This window comes from Oncorhynchus mykiss, chromosome Y (genome assembly GCF_013265735.2).
Source record: "Oncorhynchus mykiss isolate Arlee chromosome Y, USDA_OmykA_1.1, whole genome shotgun sequence".
Taxonomy (NCBI): Eukaryota; Metazoa; Chordata; class Actinopteri; order Salmoniformes; family Salmonidae; genus Oncorhynchus; species Oncorhynchus mykiss.
This window is the reverse complement of record NC_048593.1, coordinates 34,507,583-34,522,147: the sequence shown is the minus strand read 5'-3', so window position 1 is coordinate 34,522,147 and position 14,565 is coordinate 34,507,583. Positions and strand designations below refer to the sequence as shown.

Sequence of the window (14,565 nt, the reverse complement as noted above, 5' to 3'; positions counted from 1 at the left end):
AGGTTTCCATTTACCACGTGGTCCCCAGGTTGCGAAAACTGTTTTGACTTCACCATGTCCTCTCTTTTTCCTCAACAGCAGCCCTATATCGTGTTTGTGTGCACGGGCCCAATGATTTATGGCCAATATACCATGGCTGAGGGCTGTGTCCAGGCACTCCGCGTTGACTCGTGCATAAGAACAGCCCTTAGTCGTGGTATATTGGCCATTTACCACACCTCCACAGGCCTTATTACTTAAGTAATATAGTCAACCATAGTTGAAAGAACATCCATGATTTCTTTCAATCACACTAATATATATATATATATATATATATATATATATATATATATATATATATATATATATATATATATATATTTAAAAAAATTATGTGATACATATTATGAGAGACAGAAAGTGCTGGATTAGTTACAATCATCAGTTATGCCTTATCACATTTTTTTTATTAAGATATTTCCACTTCTGTGCATATCGTTGAATTTTTTTCTTATTTTTTAAAGAGTTGAGGGGGGACTATTCCTTCAGCACAAAACTTTCTTACTCACTCAATTATGGGCATTGGTCAAGAGGTAAAAAATGTCAGCCAGTTCTTGAAGATCCCACCACCATATTTTCCTGTTCTGTCAGAAGTACCCCAACTTCAACCCAATACTGTTACTCTACTCATGGGCCTCTGGGGGTGAGAGGAGAGGGCAGGACCGTCCTAACAGCATCCTCCCCCAGACTGCCTCACTGGAGTGCTGTCAATCTTCAGGTTGTGCTTCTCTCCTCCTGCCGTGGCCCCGGGCCCCATGCGCTTCTTAATCTCAGCCGCCATGGTCATGAAGGATTGCTCCACGTTAGTTGCGTCCTTCGCACTGGTCTCCAGGAAGGGGATGGATAGGGAGTCAGCAAATTCCTGTTTGAGGAGAATGAGATGGGTCAATCACCAGTCTGACTGCAGTAGTAGGGTGCTTCAATTGCAAGTAATAATGTGTCCCAAGGGTTGATAATTGAGCATGTTGACCAGGGCATAAACTGAGCAACCGCCAAACGCAGGTAGATTTAGGTACTAGCGGGTAAGAATGTCTATTTCCACAACCATGCTGGTGAGTGGTCAATTTGCAGGGTTCTACAATGCGAGCGTTACATTCACAAATAAAAAAGTGTGAAAAGTAAAGTATGAAAAATGCAGCAGTAGCTGTTTTCAAAGTATTTCTGAGTTTTGTTTAATAGCTGCTAATCACACAAAGAAATAAGAATCCTATACCCCTCCTCACGCATCAACATTGCCTTGCAGGGGAGCTGTGCACACACTGAAGTGCTGATAGATTCATTTTGAGGCGCTGTGCACAGGCATAAAAGCTGGTCCAATTTACCCTAAACAAATCTACAAAGTGAGACTTAGTCCTCAAGCTCAGTTGTTTTTCAATGTTAGTTTGAGTCTGCTGCTTCAACTGATAGTGAAGACACGCTCTATAGTCAGATCAAAAATCTCAGACACAGACACTACTCATTTCCTGTTACCACGGTAATGTCCCGCCCTTAAAGGGGCAGATAAAAAAAATGTCTGATATTTTGATTTAAAAGACTCACGTCACAAAAAACGAAATTAAATTGAGTAATATACCACATTACTTCTTACATTTCTTCTTTTAGAAACATTACAGAGCATGGTGATCTGTTTTTTTGTGTGTTTATGGCCCCCAAAAAATTGACTGGTGAAAATATTTGAGTGGCTGGTATGTTTTCTTAATTTACCTGCCACAGTGGCTGGTAGACAAAAAGTACATTTTAGGCCCCGATGTAAACTACAACAAACTAAGGCTACAGAGTATAATATACCCAAATACTGTGGTTAATCTGTATGAGAGTCCACGTTTCCTGAGGACTCACCTTGGCTGTCGTGTAGTCTACTACCTTCTTGGTGGTGAGGTCACACTTGTTACCCACCAGCAGCTTGTTGACATTCTCGCTGGCATAGCGGCCAATCTCCTGCAGCCACTGCTTTATATTGTTGTAAGACTCCTAGAAAGAGAAAATACCTCAGTTACGTGTTGTCAATAAATGCAGGTTGACTCATAGATGTTAATTAATGTTCTTTGTGGAGGGGCGTCACTAACCTGATCTGTAACATCATAGACAACGATGATACCATGGGCTCCTCTGTAATAGCTGGAGGTGATGGTGCGAAACCGCTCCTGACCAGCAGTGTCCCACTAAAGACAATTTAAAATATATAAGTTAAACGCACTACATGAAAGCATGAACTGCAATTAAACTTCCCAGGACAGCTGCCAGAGCTGCTGACTCAACTCACAATCTGTAGTTTGATGGTCCGGCCGTCCAATTCAATAGTTCGGATTTTGAAGTCCACGCCGATGGTGCTTATGAAACTTTCCGTGTAGGTGTCATCCTGAAATGCATCATAAAAAATAAAACACAGCTTTTAAAATCAACCAATGGACACACAGTATCCATCCAAACGTTTATGTAAAGCTGAAGACTGATCAAAATGCCAGTAACACTGAACACTGATAGTTCTTACCGCAAATCGAAGCAGGAGGCAAGACTTTCCCACCCCTGAATCACCAATCAGAAGCAGCTTGAACAGGTAGTCACTAGGGGGAAACCAGGTTAGGGAACATTAAATAACAAACTAACAAATCTATTCAATCAAGCCCCCAGCATTGACTTTCATCTGGGTCTCTGGGGAGTTAGGCTAAGTTCATATGCAATGCTGTCATTTCCATCTGAAATTAGCTATGTTATTATAGCTACAGTTGCAAGGGTGTGCAAAGAAATGTCAAAGAGGAAAATGTCAATTATAAACTTGGTGGGTCGAGCCCTGACTGCTGATTGGTTAAAAGAGCATTCCAGCCGGTGCCTAATCCACAAATTACTACCGGCTAAATCTATGACGTTAAAATGCCTATTAACTCTGTTCCATCTAACTGCGCAATCCACTGTCTCATCAGCCCAGGCAGGAAAGTTATAAACTTGATCTCCACTATAAAAAAGCATCTAGACATTATCTCACACTTTTTTTAGACTAACATTTAGTTTAACAGCGGAGATTTGTATAAACCTTGCTGTCACAGTCTCTCTGACATTTGCAACATTGTTTCAATATTCAAAATCGATCTCCAACTGTCCCAGAGTACTGAACCTTTAGGGGTCGGGAGTCTGGACGAGAGAGGCAGAGCATTTCTCAGCCAGTCAAAATCATGAATCAGCTGGCATAATTTTTATGGATATATACAAAGTAATGTCAATTGAAACAAGGTCAATCGAAACGAAGTGCAGTTAGTTTGCAGTCTTTCCAGCTTCAGTCTGAAGTGATTGTGTTAGCTGTGTTGTTGGCTAGCTCCTATGAACAACAGTGTCCTGAAGAGAGAGCACGTTTTCTACACCAGACGAAATTGTGCCTCATTAGCTCATTGTTATAGATGTGTCCAAATAAATGTCACTAGAAAACAGCTTAAACAAATGCAGCTACTGTTGTTATTCTGTCTGCACTGTTTGACGTGACTAAATTAGCAGTAGTTGTCTAGCTAGCAAGGGATAAGAACGTTGCCAGCCAGTACGGCAATGTAACATTTAGATTGAACGACTGGGTCGCGTCCATAGATACAGAACAAAAAGACTGAACGACTGGGTCGCAGCTCTGGCAACCGAACCAGCCGGCTTGGTAGCAACCCTAGATTTGTTTCAGGACTACATCTTGTGGAAGGATGAAATACTATGAATAAATTCATCAAATGAACATCAATCATTTTCCGGTTGTCGTGGTAATACTATGAAAGTGTAGATGCCAATCACTATATAAGCTTTAAGTTGAAAAAGCCTGGAAGGTAGGAGAGATTTTATTTATTTATTTAACCAGGTAGGCAAGTTGAGAACAAGTTCTCATTTACAACTGCGACCTGGCCAAAATAAAGCAAAGCAGTTCGACACATAACACCAGAGTTACACATGGAGTAAAACAAGCATACAGTCAATAACACAGTAGAAAAATAAGTCTATATACAATGTGAGCAAATGAGGTGAGATAAGGGAGGTAAAGGCAATAAATAGGCCATGATGGTGAAGTAATTACAATATAGCAATTAAAACACTGGAATGGTAGATTTGACAGTAGATGAGTGTGCAAAGTAGAAATACTGGGGTGCAAAGGAGCAAAATAAACACAGTAGAGATGACTAGAAACGAGTCGGCCGGTCGTTTTGTGTGTGGATTAATTGTCAGAGTAGAGGACCTTGTGCATTTCAGGTAAAATAACAACTCAATGTTTATATCCCAGGACAAATTAGCTATCAACAGCAAGCTAGCTAAATAGGGCAAATTAGTTAGCAAGTGCAAGCTAACTAGCCATACAGGTTCAATGCTTTTCGACCTGTTGCCAAATTAATGTCATTACAAAATAAATTAATGCACGATAGCGCACGCGCCCAGCCGGTTTGGGTTCCGTGTTAGCCGTGGTTTATTGGTCATATATACACACCTCCTCGGGCATTTTTGCTTAAATATAGAACGTTGCAAGAGACAACTAACATGGATCAACTTTATTATACATTGTTTTGTCAGCATTGCTTTTGCTATGATCATGACAACATTGTACCAAAACAACCCGATATGGTGGCAGATGTAAGGCACAGAGCGAGCTAGTACGTAAAAAAAAGATGACGCAGCGATTTGTGATTTAACGTTAGCAAGCTAACAGTAGCTAGTTAGCTAGCTACATTTGTTTTCACTCAGAAAAACATCTCATGTTTTTGTGTGTGCAGTTAGCTACTGTAACTAGCTATGTATTTAAGGGCACTTGTTTTACTTGTGTATTTTGTTTTGCGGTAGACGTGTTTGATGTACTGTAGTGATATAAATGGTTGGTTGTTGATCATTTGTATAACGAATATTTGTGCCTGATATTTGTAATTTGTACTTGGAATAAAGAATACAACAAAATGCTTGTTACATCATCGGTGTTATTAGATATGGAGCTAACAAAAACAACACCTAAACATCAACTTTACTCACTATTCAGGATTCATGGTGTCCGAAATCTGTTTTCTTGGCCCTGTCTGGGTCACACACTCATCTTCTTGGTAGCTAGCTGCGTTGCTATCGTAGTAGGAAAGAAGACTTGTTGTTGTAGCTAGCTAACGTTATTGTACAGAAAATAAATTTGCTAACGTTAGTTTGGCAAATGGTCCTGCAATTTCACGAGCCAAAATGTTTTGTATAGCTTGTTGGTTAGGTAAGTAACTCAAGTGTTCGGTGACTAACCAATTTAGCTAGAATTAGTGTTGCTAGGTAAACATAGCTTTGTTTACCTTGTTGTTCTCGCTTTACTTGTTGCTTACTCGTCCTCATCCCTAGCCCTTTGCGCATGTGTCAGTGAGTGATGACGTTAAATAGTTTTCCTACACAGATTGGAAAATGTAGTTCAGCCAAAGTCCTTGTGAAGGTTCTTCTGGCCAGCTGCGTCTTTCTTTCCCCATCGCAGTTAAGCCAAAACCACGCCCCTTTATTCAGAGGGGCGTTCTAAAACGCTTTGAGCGCTCTCCAAGTCCGGAAGTGAATATCAGGTAGCGCGAAATTTCAGTCACTGATTAATAATATTTGCCATGTTTCAACATTTCTAAAATATAATAACAATGTTGTGGACCGAGCTAGCCATTAACGTTCAAAGACAGATTCAATGGCTGTAGTATAGCGTATTCGACTGAATGATTAGCTAATAAATATTTGAGAAATTATGAATAATAAGCATATGATTTGACCTGATAATAGACTACTAATGATAATATAACAACTTCAAATTCCGAGCTAGTAACGTTAAGTAGTTTAGGTTAATTTAGCTCACCTTCAATTGAGGGAATTCAGCAGAGTTCTCAGAGACATTTTTACAACTCATTGAAAATAAATACATGATAATAATATGCCTACATTACGGTAGGCAGCTAATTGTTCAATTACACTTTCTTTCCTTACAATACACATTTGCTGAACCACCAAAGGAGGCGTATTTATTCTTCATGCACAAACGTAATAAATAATAGTGCAAGATCAAGATAATAGATATGTTCAGACCACAATGACATCTATCCACGAAAAAGTGAAGTAGTACCACATAATTTAATATGACAACAAATTAGAGAAAACTTATTCAAACAAACTCTTAAAATGTATTATGTATCATTCACAGGTTTAAACAAAACATTGCGTATCCTTTTTAAAAAGAGGCTTGGACAAAGTAATACTTTATTGTCACATCATTACATTTTCAGATCTACCCCTCCCCCCCCAAAATGTCACATGCTTCGTAAAAAAAAGGAAGAAGTGTTGACTAACAATGAAACGCTTACTTAAGGGCCCTTTCCAACAATGCAGAAAACAAAACAAAAATTGAAATAGTTGAAAAAATAGAAGAAAATAATATTAATAACACCATGAATAATAGTAATCATCATCTATGATAAATAGCACATAACATCAAACAAGCCATTGGTAAATGTTGACTCTATTAATACTAGACAATTTGACAGAGAATAAAGGTCTTTGCTAAAAATTAAAAAAAACATTGAAAGATCTGCAGTGTCAGGTAATTCATTTAAATTTGTTTTAACTAGGCAAGTCTTAAGAACAAATTCTTATTTATAATGATGGCCTACCCCTGCCAAACCCTAACTCGGACAACACTGGGATAATTGTGTGCTACCCAATCACAGCCAGGTGTGACACAGCCTGGTATCAAACCAGGGTCTGTAGTGACACCTTTAGCACTGAGATGCAGTGCCTTAGACCGCTGCACCACTTGGGAGACTCAGAATAATAGAGGGACATACAGTATTATATACAGGATGGTATGTATGTTTTCCAAGTAGGACTACTAGCTTCTGTCTACAACTAGTTTCACCTTTATTCACTATTCTCTTTTTATTTCATTTCTGGTTAGATCTGACTGTTCATGCCACTTGTAATATGACACACCTAACCCAAACATTTCTCATGCACATGTCCAATCCATAAATAATAGAAAGATTGATAAAACACAATTACAAGTCATCACCAGAAGTCATCAAGACATGATACTCTCATAAACTTGAGTCTTTCATCAAACATCTGGGTCCAAAGTAAAACACAGAGCTGATGTTACCAAACCCTCCTGTATACACAGAACTGATGTTACCAAACCCTCCTGTATACACAGAGGCCTGATGTTACCAAACACTCCTGTATATACAGCGGTCTGATGTTACCAAACCCTCCTGTATACACAGCGGCCTGATGTTACCAAACCCTCCTATATACACAGAGGACTGATTTATTTTGTGTCTAAACACCAGACCGTTCATTTCATAGCCAGTTCCACCAAAGCATTCAGGCAAAGTTCTCTTATATTGTTGATGAGATCAGTGAGATGTTTATAGACATAAAAATAAACATTATGGCCTATACATCTGAACCTCTTAGCTTCATGGCAGTCTAAAAGTACACAACACATCTGTTTGTACAGTGGGATTTCTGTCTATTGAATGACAGAGTAAGGCACATTGACAGACTGAATTGGAAAGGTCCTCGTTTCTCAATCAAAAGTACTCCATGGATGGGCGACCTTCCCAGAGTCTCTTACCTCAAGGTACAGAGGGATTTATTTATTCAAGTATCTCCAAAAGGGAAGGCACACAGCCCCAGCACCCCCGGGGGTATAATTGTTTATTAACGATCAGTCCCAAAATCCCAGTTAAGGATTTGTTGGTGGTGACATGTGGTGACATGTTTGTCTAGGAGTGTTTCATATTGTAGGTTCCTGAGTGACAGAGAGCTTGGTTTGAAGCAGAGATTGAGGAGGTTTAGTTGTAGATGGGTTGGTATTTAAGGCACTGCGCTATTTGTCATTGTCGTCCCTACTCTCACTGCAGCACACACTTGTCTTTGTTGCTGAAGTTCCTGCGTCTAAGCTCCAGCCCCCGCTCCAAACGCTCATCCTCCTCTACGGCACTGAAGACACACAAACACACGCATGAACAACCACACAGTACTGCATCGTTTAAAACGTGTGTAGAATATGCATGCTTATGTGTGTGCATGCTGCACACTGCATAAGCATGGCTGTATAACAAACAGATGGGCTAGACTCACCCTCTCTCCTTGGCGTCCAAGTCCCTGACCAGCTCGTCCCGCTGGTTGACCAGAGAGACCAGTTCCTGCAGTAGGAGCTCCTCCCGGTGCTGCTGGGCCTTAGTCTTCTGCCACTCTGAAGAGAGGGGGGATGAGGCAAGATAGAACAGTTGTGGTCATACGCACGTCCTTAAAAAATGTAGTATTATAACAGAAAAGCTCACACACCGAATATGACAACGTTTCAAACCACAAGGATCTTCTTCAGGTCAGATCTGGATCAAAACATTGTCAATAAAGGTGGTAATTTGGAGCATATTAAGTGTGTGGGCCTTTCTGTTGTTTTCAGGGATGAGAGACGATATCATAGTCATTATATATACACACACAACTGCTATAGGTTGACAAGGTTGTGTTTATGCATTGGACTCACTAACCTTCATTGGCCATCATGGCTCTAAGTTCTCTATTCAGTAGTTCAAATCGTTTCTCCAAGTCCTGCTCCTCCTGCCTGTTAAATACAATACATTCAATTAGCTGCCGTCTGCTTGGCACACACACAGAACATAATATGGCGCATTTCAGTTCAAACCATTTCCTAGTAATATAATCATGTTACGTATTCTTAAGAATAATAGATGTGTGAGTGGTGTGTTATGTCTTACAGCAGCTCCAGATGATCCTGTCTCCTGATCAGGGCGTTCTTCTTGTTGACCAGAGTGAACCACTCCTGGATCAGTTTCTCTTCCTCGTCACGGTCGCTACCTGGAGCAAGGACACAACACATGGCACCTCAGAGGTTAGACCCTGTTATATCTACTGAGACAAGTAATCTGTGGCCTTTGATAAGCACACGTAAAAGTAAGCCTGGCACTTCCTGTTAGGTTTACAGCCACTATTTTATATTGTTCTGTTTCTCACTTGATTCCATCAGTCTTCTGAGTCTCCTCTCCACGATGCCTGCTCGGTTGTCGATGTGCTTCTGTTCAGTCTCCAGGGCTTGCAGCTCACTCAGCACATACTGACTGGTGTCCTGCAGACGCGGACCATGAAGACACAGCGACACACATTGCCAAAACGGACATGCAAGGACAGACACACAGATGAACATAGACGACAAAGAGAAAACGGTCAGGAGATTAGAGGGAGAAACAGTGTCCAGGGTGGTGTACCATTCTTGATACACATGGGAAACAGTTGAGTGTGAAAAACCCAGCAGTGTTGCAGTTCTTGACACACTCAAACCGGTGTGCTTGGCACCAACTACCATACCCCGTTCAAAGGCCCTTAAATATTTTGTCTTGCCCATTCACTCTCTGAATATCACATACACAATTCAAATTGAAACAGTCAAGTGGATAATAATGTGAAGTCAAGGCAAAGGTTTGAACTGACCAGAGTATCCTCCTCCTGGCTTGGGACACTGGACTCCTGGACTTGTGCTGGGCTCCTTGACTCTACACACAGACCAAACAGTGAGACTGCATATTAGTATATTTACAACAACAATAGAAAAAACTCAGAGTATGCAGCCTTTCATATCATGCTTTACGCATTGTCCTTTTCTGTTGTCTGCTCATTCAGTTCAGGTAAAAATATCCCGGTAAACCTCCTACCGGATTCTGAGGAGACATTCTTCACTTCTCTGTCTGATACACTTTCAGCTGACTGGACAGGAGACACAAACACAATAGACATGATAGGTAAAGAGAAACATGGCCTGGTTTAAATAGCAAAACATTAGCACATTAATTGAACATCAATCTCGGTTAAAATACAAGAAAACAGTTTTAAAAGCTGGGAAAGTATTCAGCATGTACCTCTGTGCTCTTAGATGTGCTACTCTGCTGTTCCACCACATCCCCTTCATCCATGGACTCACTCTTCAGCCGCAAGCGCCTTTTCCTCACCAGGTCGGCGTCTCTTACGTGACCAAATCCTGATTTGGCTGCAGAGGTGTGTGACCTGGGTGGAGGCACGGGGGTCTGTGTCTCTCCCGTTCCCCCATCCAAATCCCCAGCTACGCTTCCCTCCTCTTCCAATTTTGTCACCCGTTTAGTCCGGGGAGGTGGCACTAGGCTCCCATTGGGCGCCTGTTCTGTAGCACTGTCCTCCAGGGAGATGCTACCTTCCTGTAACTTGCGGGCACAGAAGCGAGCAGCAGCATCCACATCAGAACCCTCACTGGGCTCAGTCACTGCATAGCTGGACTGGCTGCTGTTGTGCTCTATCTGAAGAACACTCAGCTCCTGCCCCGTAAAGTGGGTGCGGATCTGACTCAGGTAAGTCATGATGATCAGGCGGTCTGGCACAGAGAGCAGCACCATGTCTGAGGGCTCCAGCAGTCGGGAGATGCCCAGCGCAGCGAAGCCATCAAAGGCCTGTGGGAGAGGGAATAGTCAGGACAAAAAACAACAACTTCTGTGTTCCTTATAGACATTATGTATAATTATGTAAATATGTAATCAATAAGCTCATTGACGTTTTCACCTTCTTGTTGTTTAACTTGATATCGTTGGGTTCCAGTGCCTCAAAAGCTCTAAGAAGAACACCAGTAGTTAATAGAAGGACGGAGAGGACATTTTCTACTATTTTGTGAGAACTTCTACCCTATTTCCTGTAAGGAGATGGGATAATTCTACCTCTCCTACATTCAGCTGTATGGGTGGGTTTAAAGTACATGCGTGGACTACTAATAAAGTTGCTCGACATTTCACATTCAGACTAGGATCGAATATTGTGGATGATTTATCTGATTAGTGATTAAGTGCTTACATCTTGTCGGGATAGAAGTGGTGTAGGATGGAACAGAAAGCCAGACCATTACGCCAGGAGGTGTTAAAATTAGTGACCTTCACTCCCTTATAACCCTGTGTAACCACCTGGCACCACTCCAGTAAAGACCTGCTGGAGCACACGAGACCAGGACTGGGCAGAGGACCAGGCATCTGAGCAGGGTGTGAAGGAGAGAAAGGAGAGAGAGGAACAGAGGGAGAGAGACCTGTTATAGGTGACATTCTCATTAACATATTCAATGTTCAGCTGTGTTTTAAATATAATTAACTGTTTATATTCACTTGTAAAAAAATAAATATGAAAATCAAATGTACCTCCTGGCTGAGGACGAACACATTCTTCCCATGGGCTTCGTCCTTGTCCGCAGGGGGAGTGGAGGCCTCTGGGGAAACTTCCTGGAAGACCACAGGAAAGGAAAGGGGTTTCTTCTTGCTGCGTCGAGGAGGAACAACCGTATCTGACGCTTGACCAGAAGGGACCTCCTTATCTGCTGGGGTCTGTCCATTGGACTGTGGCTCTTCACTGCCTGAGTTACCCTGGACGTTACCCTGGATGTTACCCTGGATGTTACCCTGGGTTGTGGTGTCTGGTGAGGATGGCTGAGAAGCTTTCTTAGAGCATCTTGTTGGGACAGCCAGGTCACTGGACTTTTCCCCCCCCTCAGCCGTCTCAGATCTATAGAGACAGAAATAGGAGAAATAAGACGATGGGACAGCAAAGGCAAGTTTCAGTTATACACTCCAAAATGATTGGGAAAGACAAACCTTTTTGTTGTTGTTTTGGCTCTGTACTTCAGCAGTATGGATTTGAAATGACGTACAAATATCATACCCCTGCAAAAATGCTAACCTCCCTTGTTATTGGTAATGGTGAGAGGTTAACATGTCTTGGGGGTATGACATTTGTGCATCTATAACTTTCTCACTCATCATTATTCACAATTCATTCAGGATTATCCATAATCATGGTAGCATCCACACGAATGTAGTGTTTAGAAGCATTTTCTATTCTTATCTACAATAAAAGTGACTACAAAAGGACATATTATTTACCCTTAATTTCTCCTGGGCACAAAATCATCTGAAACACATCCAAAAACAAACGGCAAATGCATCCAACTCATTTGTAGAGTCACAAGCTTTATGGAGTCATTGGGTGCTGGGAATATGGGACCAAATACTTCACTTTTTACTACTTTAATACACATAAGTGAATTTGTCCCAATAATGTCCAAAAAGTGCTTTAATTTCTAAACAGTTCACCCGATACGGATGAGAAACCCCTGAAAGTAGCACAGTTATTGTATCATTTCTAAACAGTTCACCCGATATGGATGAGAAACCCCTGAAAGTAGCACAGTTATTGTATAATTTCCAATGCAAAGTGCTGGTGGACAGAACAAAAACAACACAATTGTAACTGTCTCAATTTTTTGGAGCTTACTGAATATCCTGCAAAACAAACAAAAGCTGTTTAAAGTTAAGCACGGATTAATGTGAATATTATTTAACTGTGCAAGTAGTTACAAGAGCCAGATGACATGATCTGATTAACTTCGAATTGTTCTGCCAACTTACTGTTGATCCACTGATGAATCTACAGTGCAAAGGGTGGTATCCTGTTCTATCTCAACGCCCTTCTCTTCCTCCTCAACCCCTGATTCAGTCACATTCTTATGGGAGACTGTCTCCGCTAATTCAGTCAATAACAAGCACTCCTCTTGGGCAATGGCACAGAGAAAGGTAGAGAGCGGGCCATTGTCCATTTCAAGTCCTCTGTCAACAGGTACCCCATCTGTCCCTGTTTCTGTCCTCGGTGGATTGTCAAGTTCACAGTGGAGTTTGATGTCATACTCTCAGTGGTTGCCACCAGGTCCTCCAGGACCTGTCCATGACTAGTGTCAGTAATAGTCTCTGATGGGTTACTATTTGATGAGGAGGTGGCTATGGTAGAGGGCTCACAAATGATTTCCTGCTGACCTTTCCTTCCATCTAGGTCTAGGGGGTTTGACTCAGGCCTGTCTAGACTGACTTCCTGGGGGATCACTGGTGATGGAGTCTCTTGCTCCTCACTGGCCTCGGAGCCTGGGAGATCTTCTGGGTTCAGAGAGAGGTCTTCCTCATGCAAAAAGGGGATCAGGCGTTTTCTGACGCAGGGGGCAGGCACAGGTACATCTGATGTCTCTTCTTCTGCCAACTGACTAATATTAGCCAGTAGCAACTTTTCCTCCTTTATGAGGCTTAGGTCGTCTTTGGGGGGTTCTGCAGGGCTTATGTGAGGGACCTTGGGACATGTAGTAGATGTTCCAGGTTGAGACGGTGGTAGAGGCCATGGGACCACTGAGTTGACAGAGACAACTTTCTCATTGTCATCCTCCTGGTCAATGCTGGTCATTGGCTCCCTTCTCCTTGACTGTCACCAGAATGCTATCTGAAGAAGTTGTTTCCATGGCGAGGATGAGTGGTTTTGGAATGTCTTCCTTTAGCATCAGTGTTAAGGGTCTTCTTTGTTAAGCTATCTGTGCTGCTCTCTTGGGCCATTGCCTCATTACTTGTATTATCTGGTGGAGGGACAGTTTTCTTTTGTTTTGGTGGAGTAAGGTAACTGGCAACAGGTGCAGTGTCTTGACTAACTCTTTCTGGGCCTACTTCCTGAAGAGGCACTGGAGGAGTGATATTTTTTATTTTTGCTGCGATGACAGGGAAGTGGTTCCAGTTCAATGGTCCTGGCAAAAGGTCCTGCAGGAGGGGACAACACTGACATGGCCTGCTGTATGGACAAACCATCAGGGCGTGTGTCCTCGTGTTCAGCAGGTGGTGAAGAAGATAACACCCCTGGACTGTGAAACAGAGATATCAATGTTAGCCATCTGGCATGGCTACAATAGCAATTCAATAAATTCCCCAAAATGCAGACGACCACCCAATCCTCAACAATGTCACAGACAAAAGACAACGGTCAACAGTAAACATCAACACGGCAAGCTCACTATCAGGTAACGTCCAGTTACATTACATTTCATTGGATTCAGTTCACATGCTCATTCAGCACCAACAATTCAACTTTCTCCTCATACATTCCCTGAACAACATTTCATTGGATTCAGTTCACATGCTCGTTAAGCACTAACATCCAACAATTCAACTTTCTCCTCAGGCATGGTAGTAGACTTTACGCACAAAGATATAAAAAACACAAGTTCATGACAAATAACTTTACGAGAAATCTTTACAAGATCACTCAGCATAAAGAAAATACTGTACCACTCCAAATGTCTGACGACACAAAGCCAGTCAAAACTTGACAGAGCTCCATTCCTATGGCATGAATAAAATCTTCCTCATTAAACCATGCAGGAAAGTAGTGCAGAGAGCGACAGGAGCTGTATGTAAAACACTGCTAGCCACACTGTGCCCATATCCTCTTGCCCATCTCAAACTCCAACTCATCTGAATTGCTGTCAGGGAGGAACACTGGATCGTCTCCTTACAGGCTTTAGCCCCATTAACGATGGTAGTGTCTTCGTCTTTATTTTCTTCCAAGCACTCTTCATAAGCTATTTCCTCCAGCTCTGCTTCTCTCGGCGGTGGGAAATCGTCTGTACAGCTTTTTAATCCTTTTTGTATTCTAGAGGTGGTAACACATCACTCTCTGGTTTAC

The 14,565-nt window shown here is 41.9% G+C and overlaps 2 protein-coding genes across 5 annotated transcripts in view; both read right to left on the bottom strand.

The window, feature by feature from the left end:
• Positions 1–422: 422 nt before the first annotated feature.
• On the bottom strand, positions 423–5,526 carry LOC110510145 (ras-related protein Rab-1A). Its single transcript, XM_021591496.2, has 7 exons — positions 5,319–5,526; positions 5,023–5,106; positions 2,534–2,606; positions 2,306–2,401; positions 2,109–2,204; positions 1,882–2,013; positions 423–904 (listed from the first exon to the last, which is right to left on the bottom strand). Exons 2-7 carry the CDS (start codon positions 5,034–5,036, stop codon positions 710–712), a joined length of 606 nt encoding a protein of 201 aa, XP_021447171.1. The 5' UTR covers positions 5,037–5,106; positions 5,319–5,526; the 3' UTR covers positions 423–709.
• A 465-nt stretch (positions 5,527–5,991) lies between these two features.
• The window catches only part of ehbp1l1b (EH domain binding protein 1-like 1b), a 37,694-nt gene continuing 29,120 nt past the window's right edge, over positions 5,992–14,565 (bottom strand). For all 4 annotated transcript variants that reach the window (XM_036968041.1, XM_036968042.1, XM_036968043.1 and 1 more), the window contains 11 exons: positions 11,220–11,580; positions 10,885–11,057; positions 10,600–10,648; positions 9,930–10,490; positions 9,726–9,777; positions 9,505–9,566; positions 9,031–9,142; positions 8,775–8,874; positions 8,547–8,620; positions 8,131–8,245; positions 5,992–7,989 (listed from right to left, as the gene is read on the bottom strand). In XM_036968041.1, the coding sequence (XP_036823936.1) occupies positions 7,902–7,989; positions 8,131–8,245; positions 8,547–8,620; positions 8,775–8,874; positions 9,031–9,142; positions 9,505–9,566; positions 9,726–9,777; positions 9,930–10,490; positions 10,600–10,648; positions 10,885–11,057; positions 11,220–11,580 (1,747 nt within the window). In that variant the 3' untranslated portion in view covers positions 5,992–7,901. The remainder of the gene's footprint in view (positions 7,990–8,130; positions 8,246–8,546; positions 8,621–8,774; positions 8,875–9,030; positions 9,143–9,504; positions 9,567–9,725; positions 9,778–9,929; positions 10,491–10,599; positions 10,649–10,884; positions 11,058–11,219; positions 11,581–14,565) is intronic.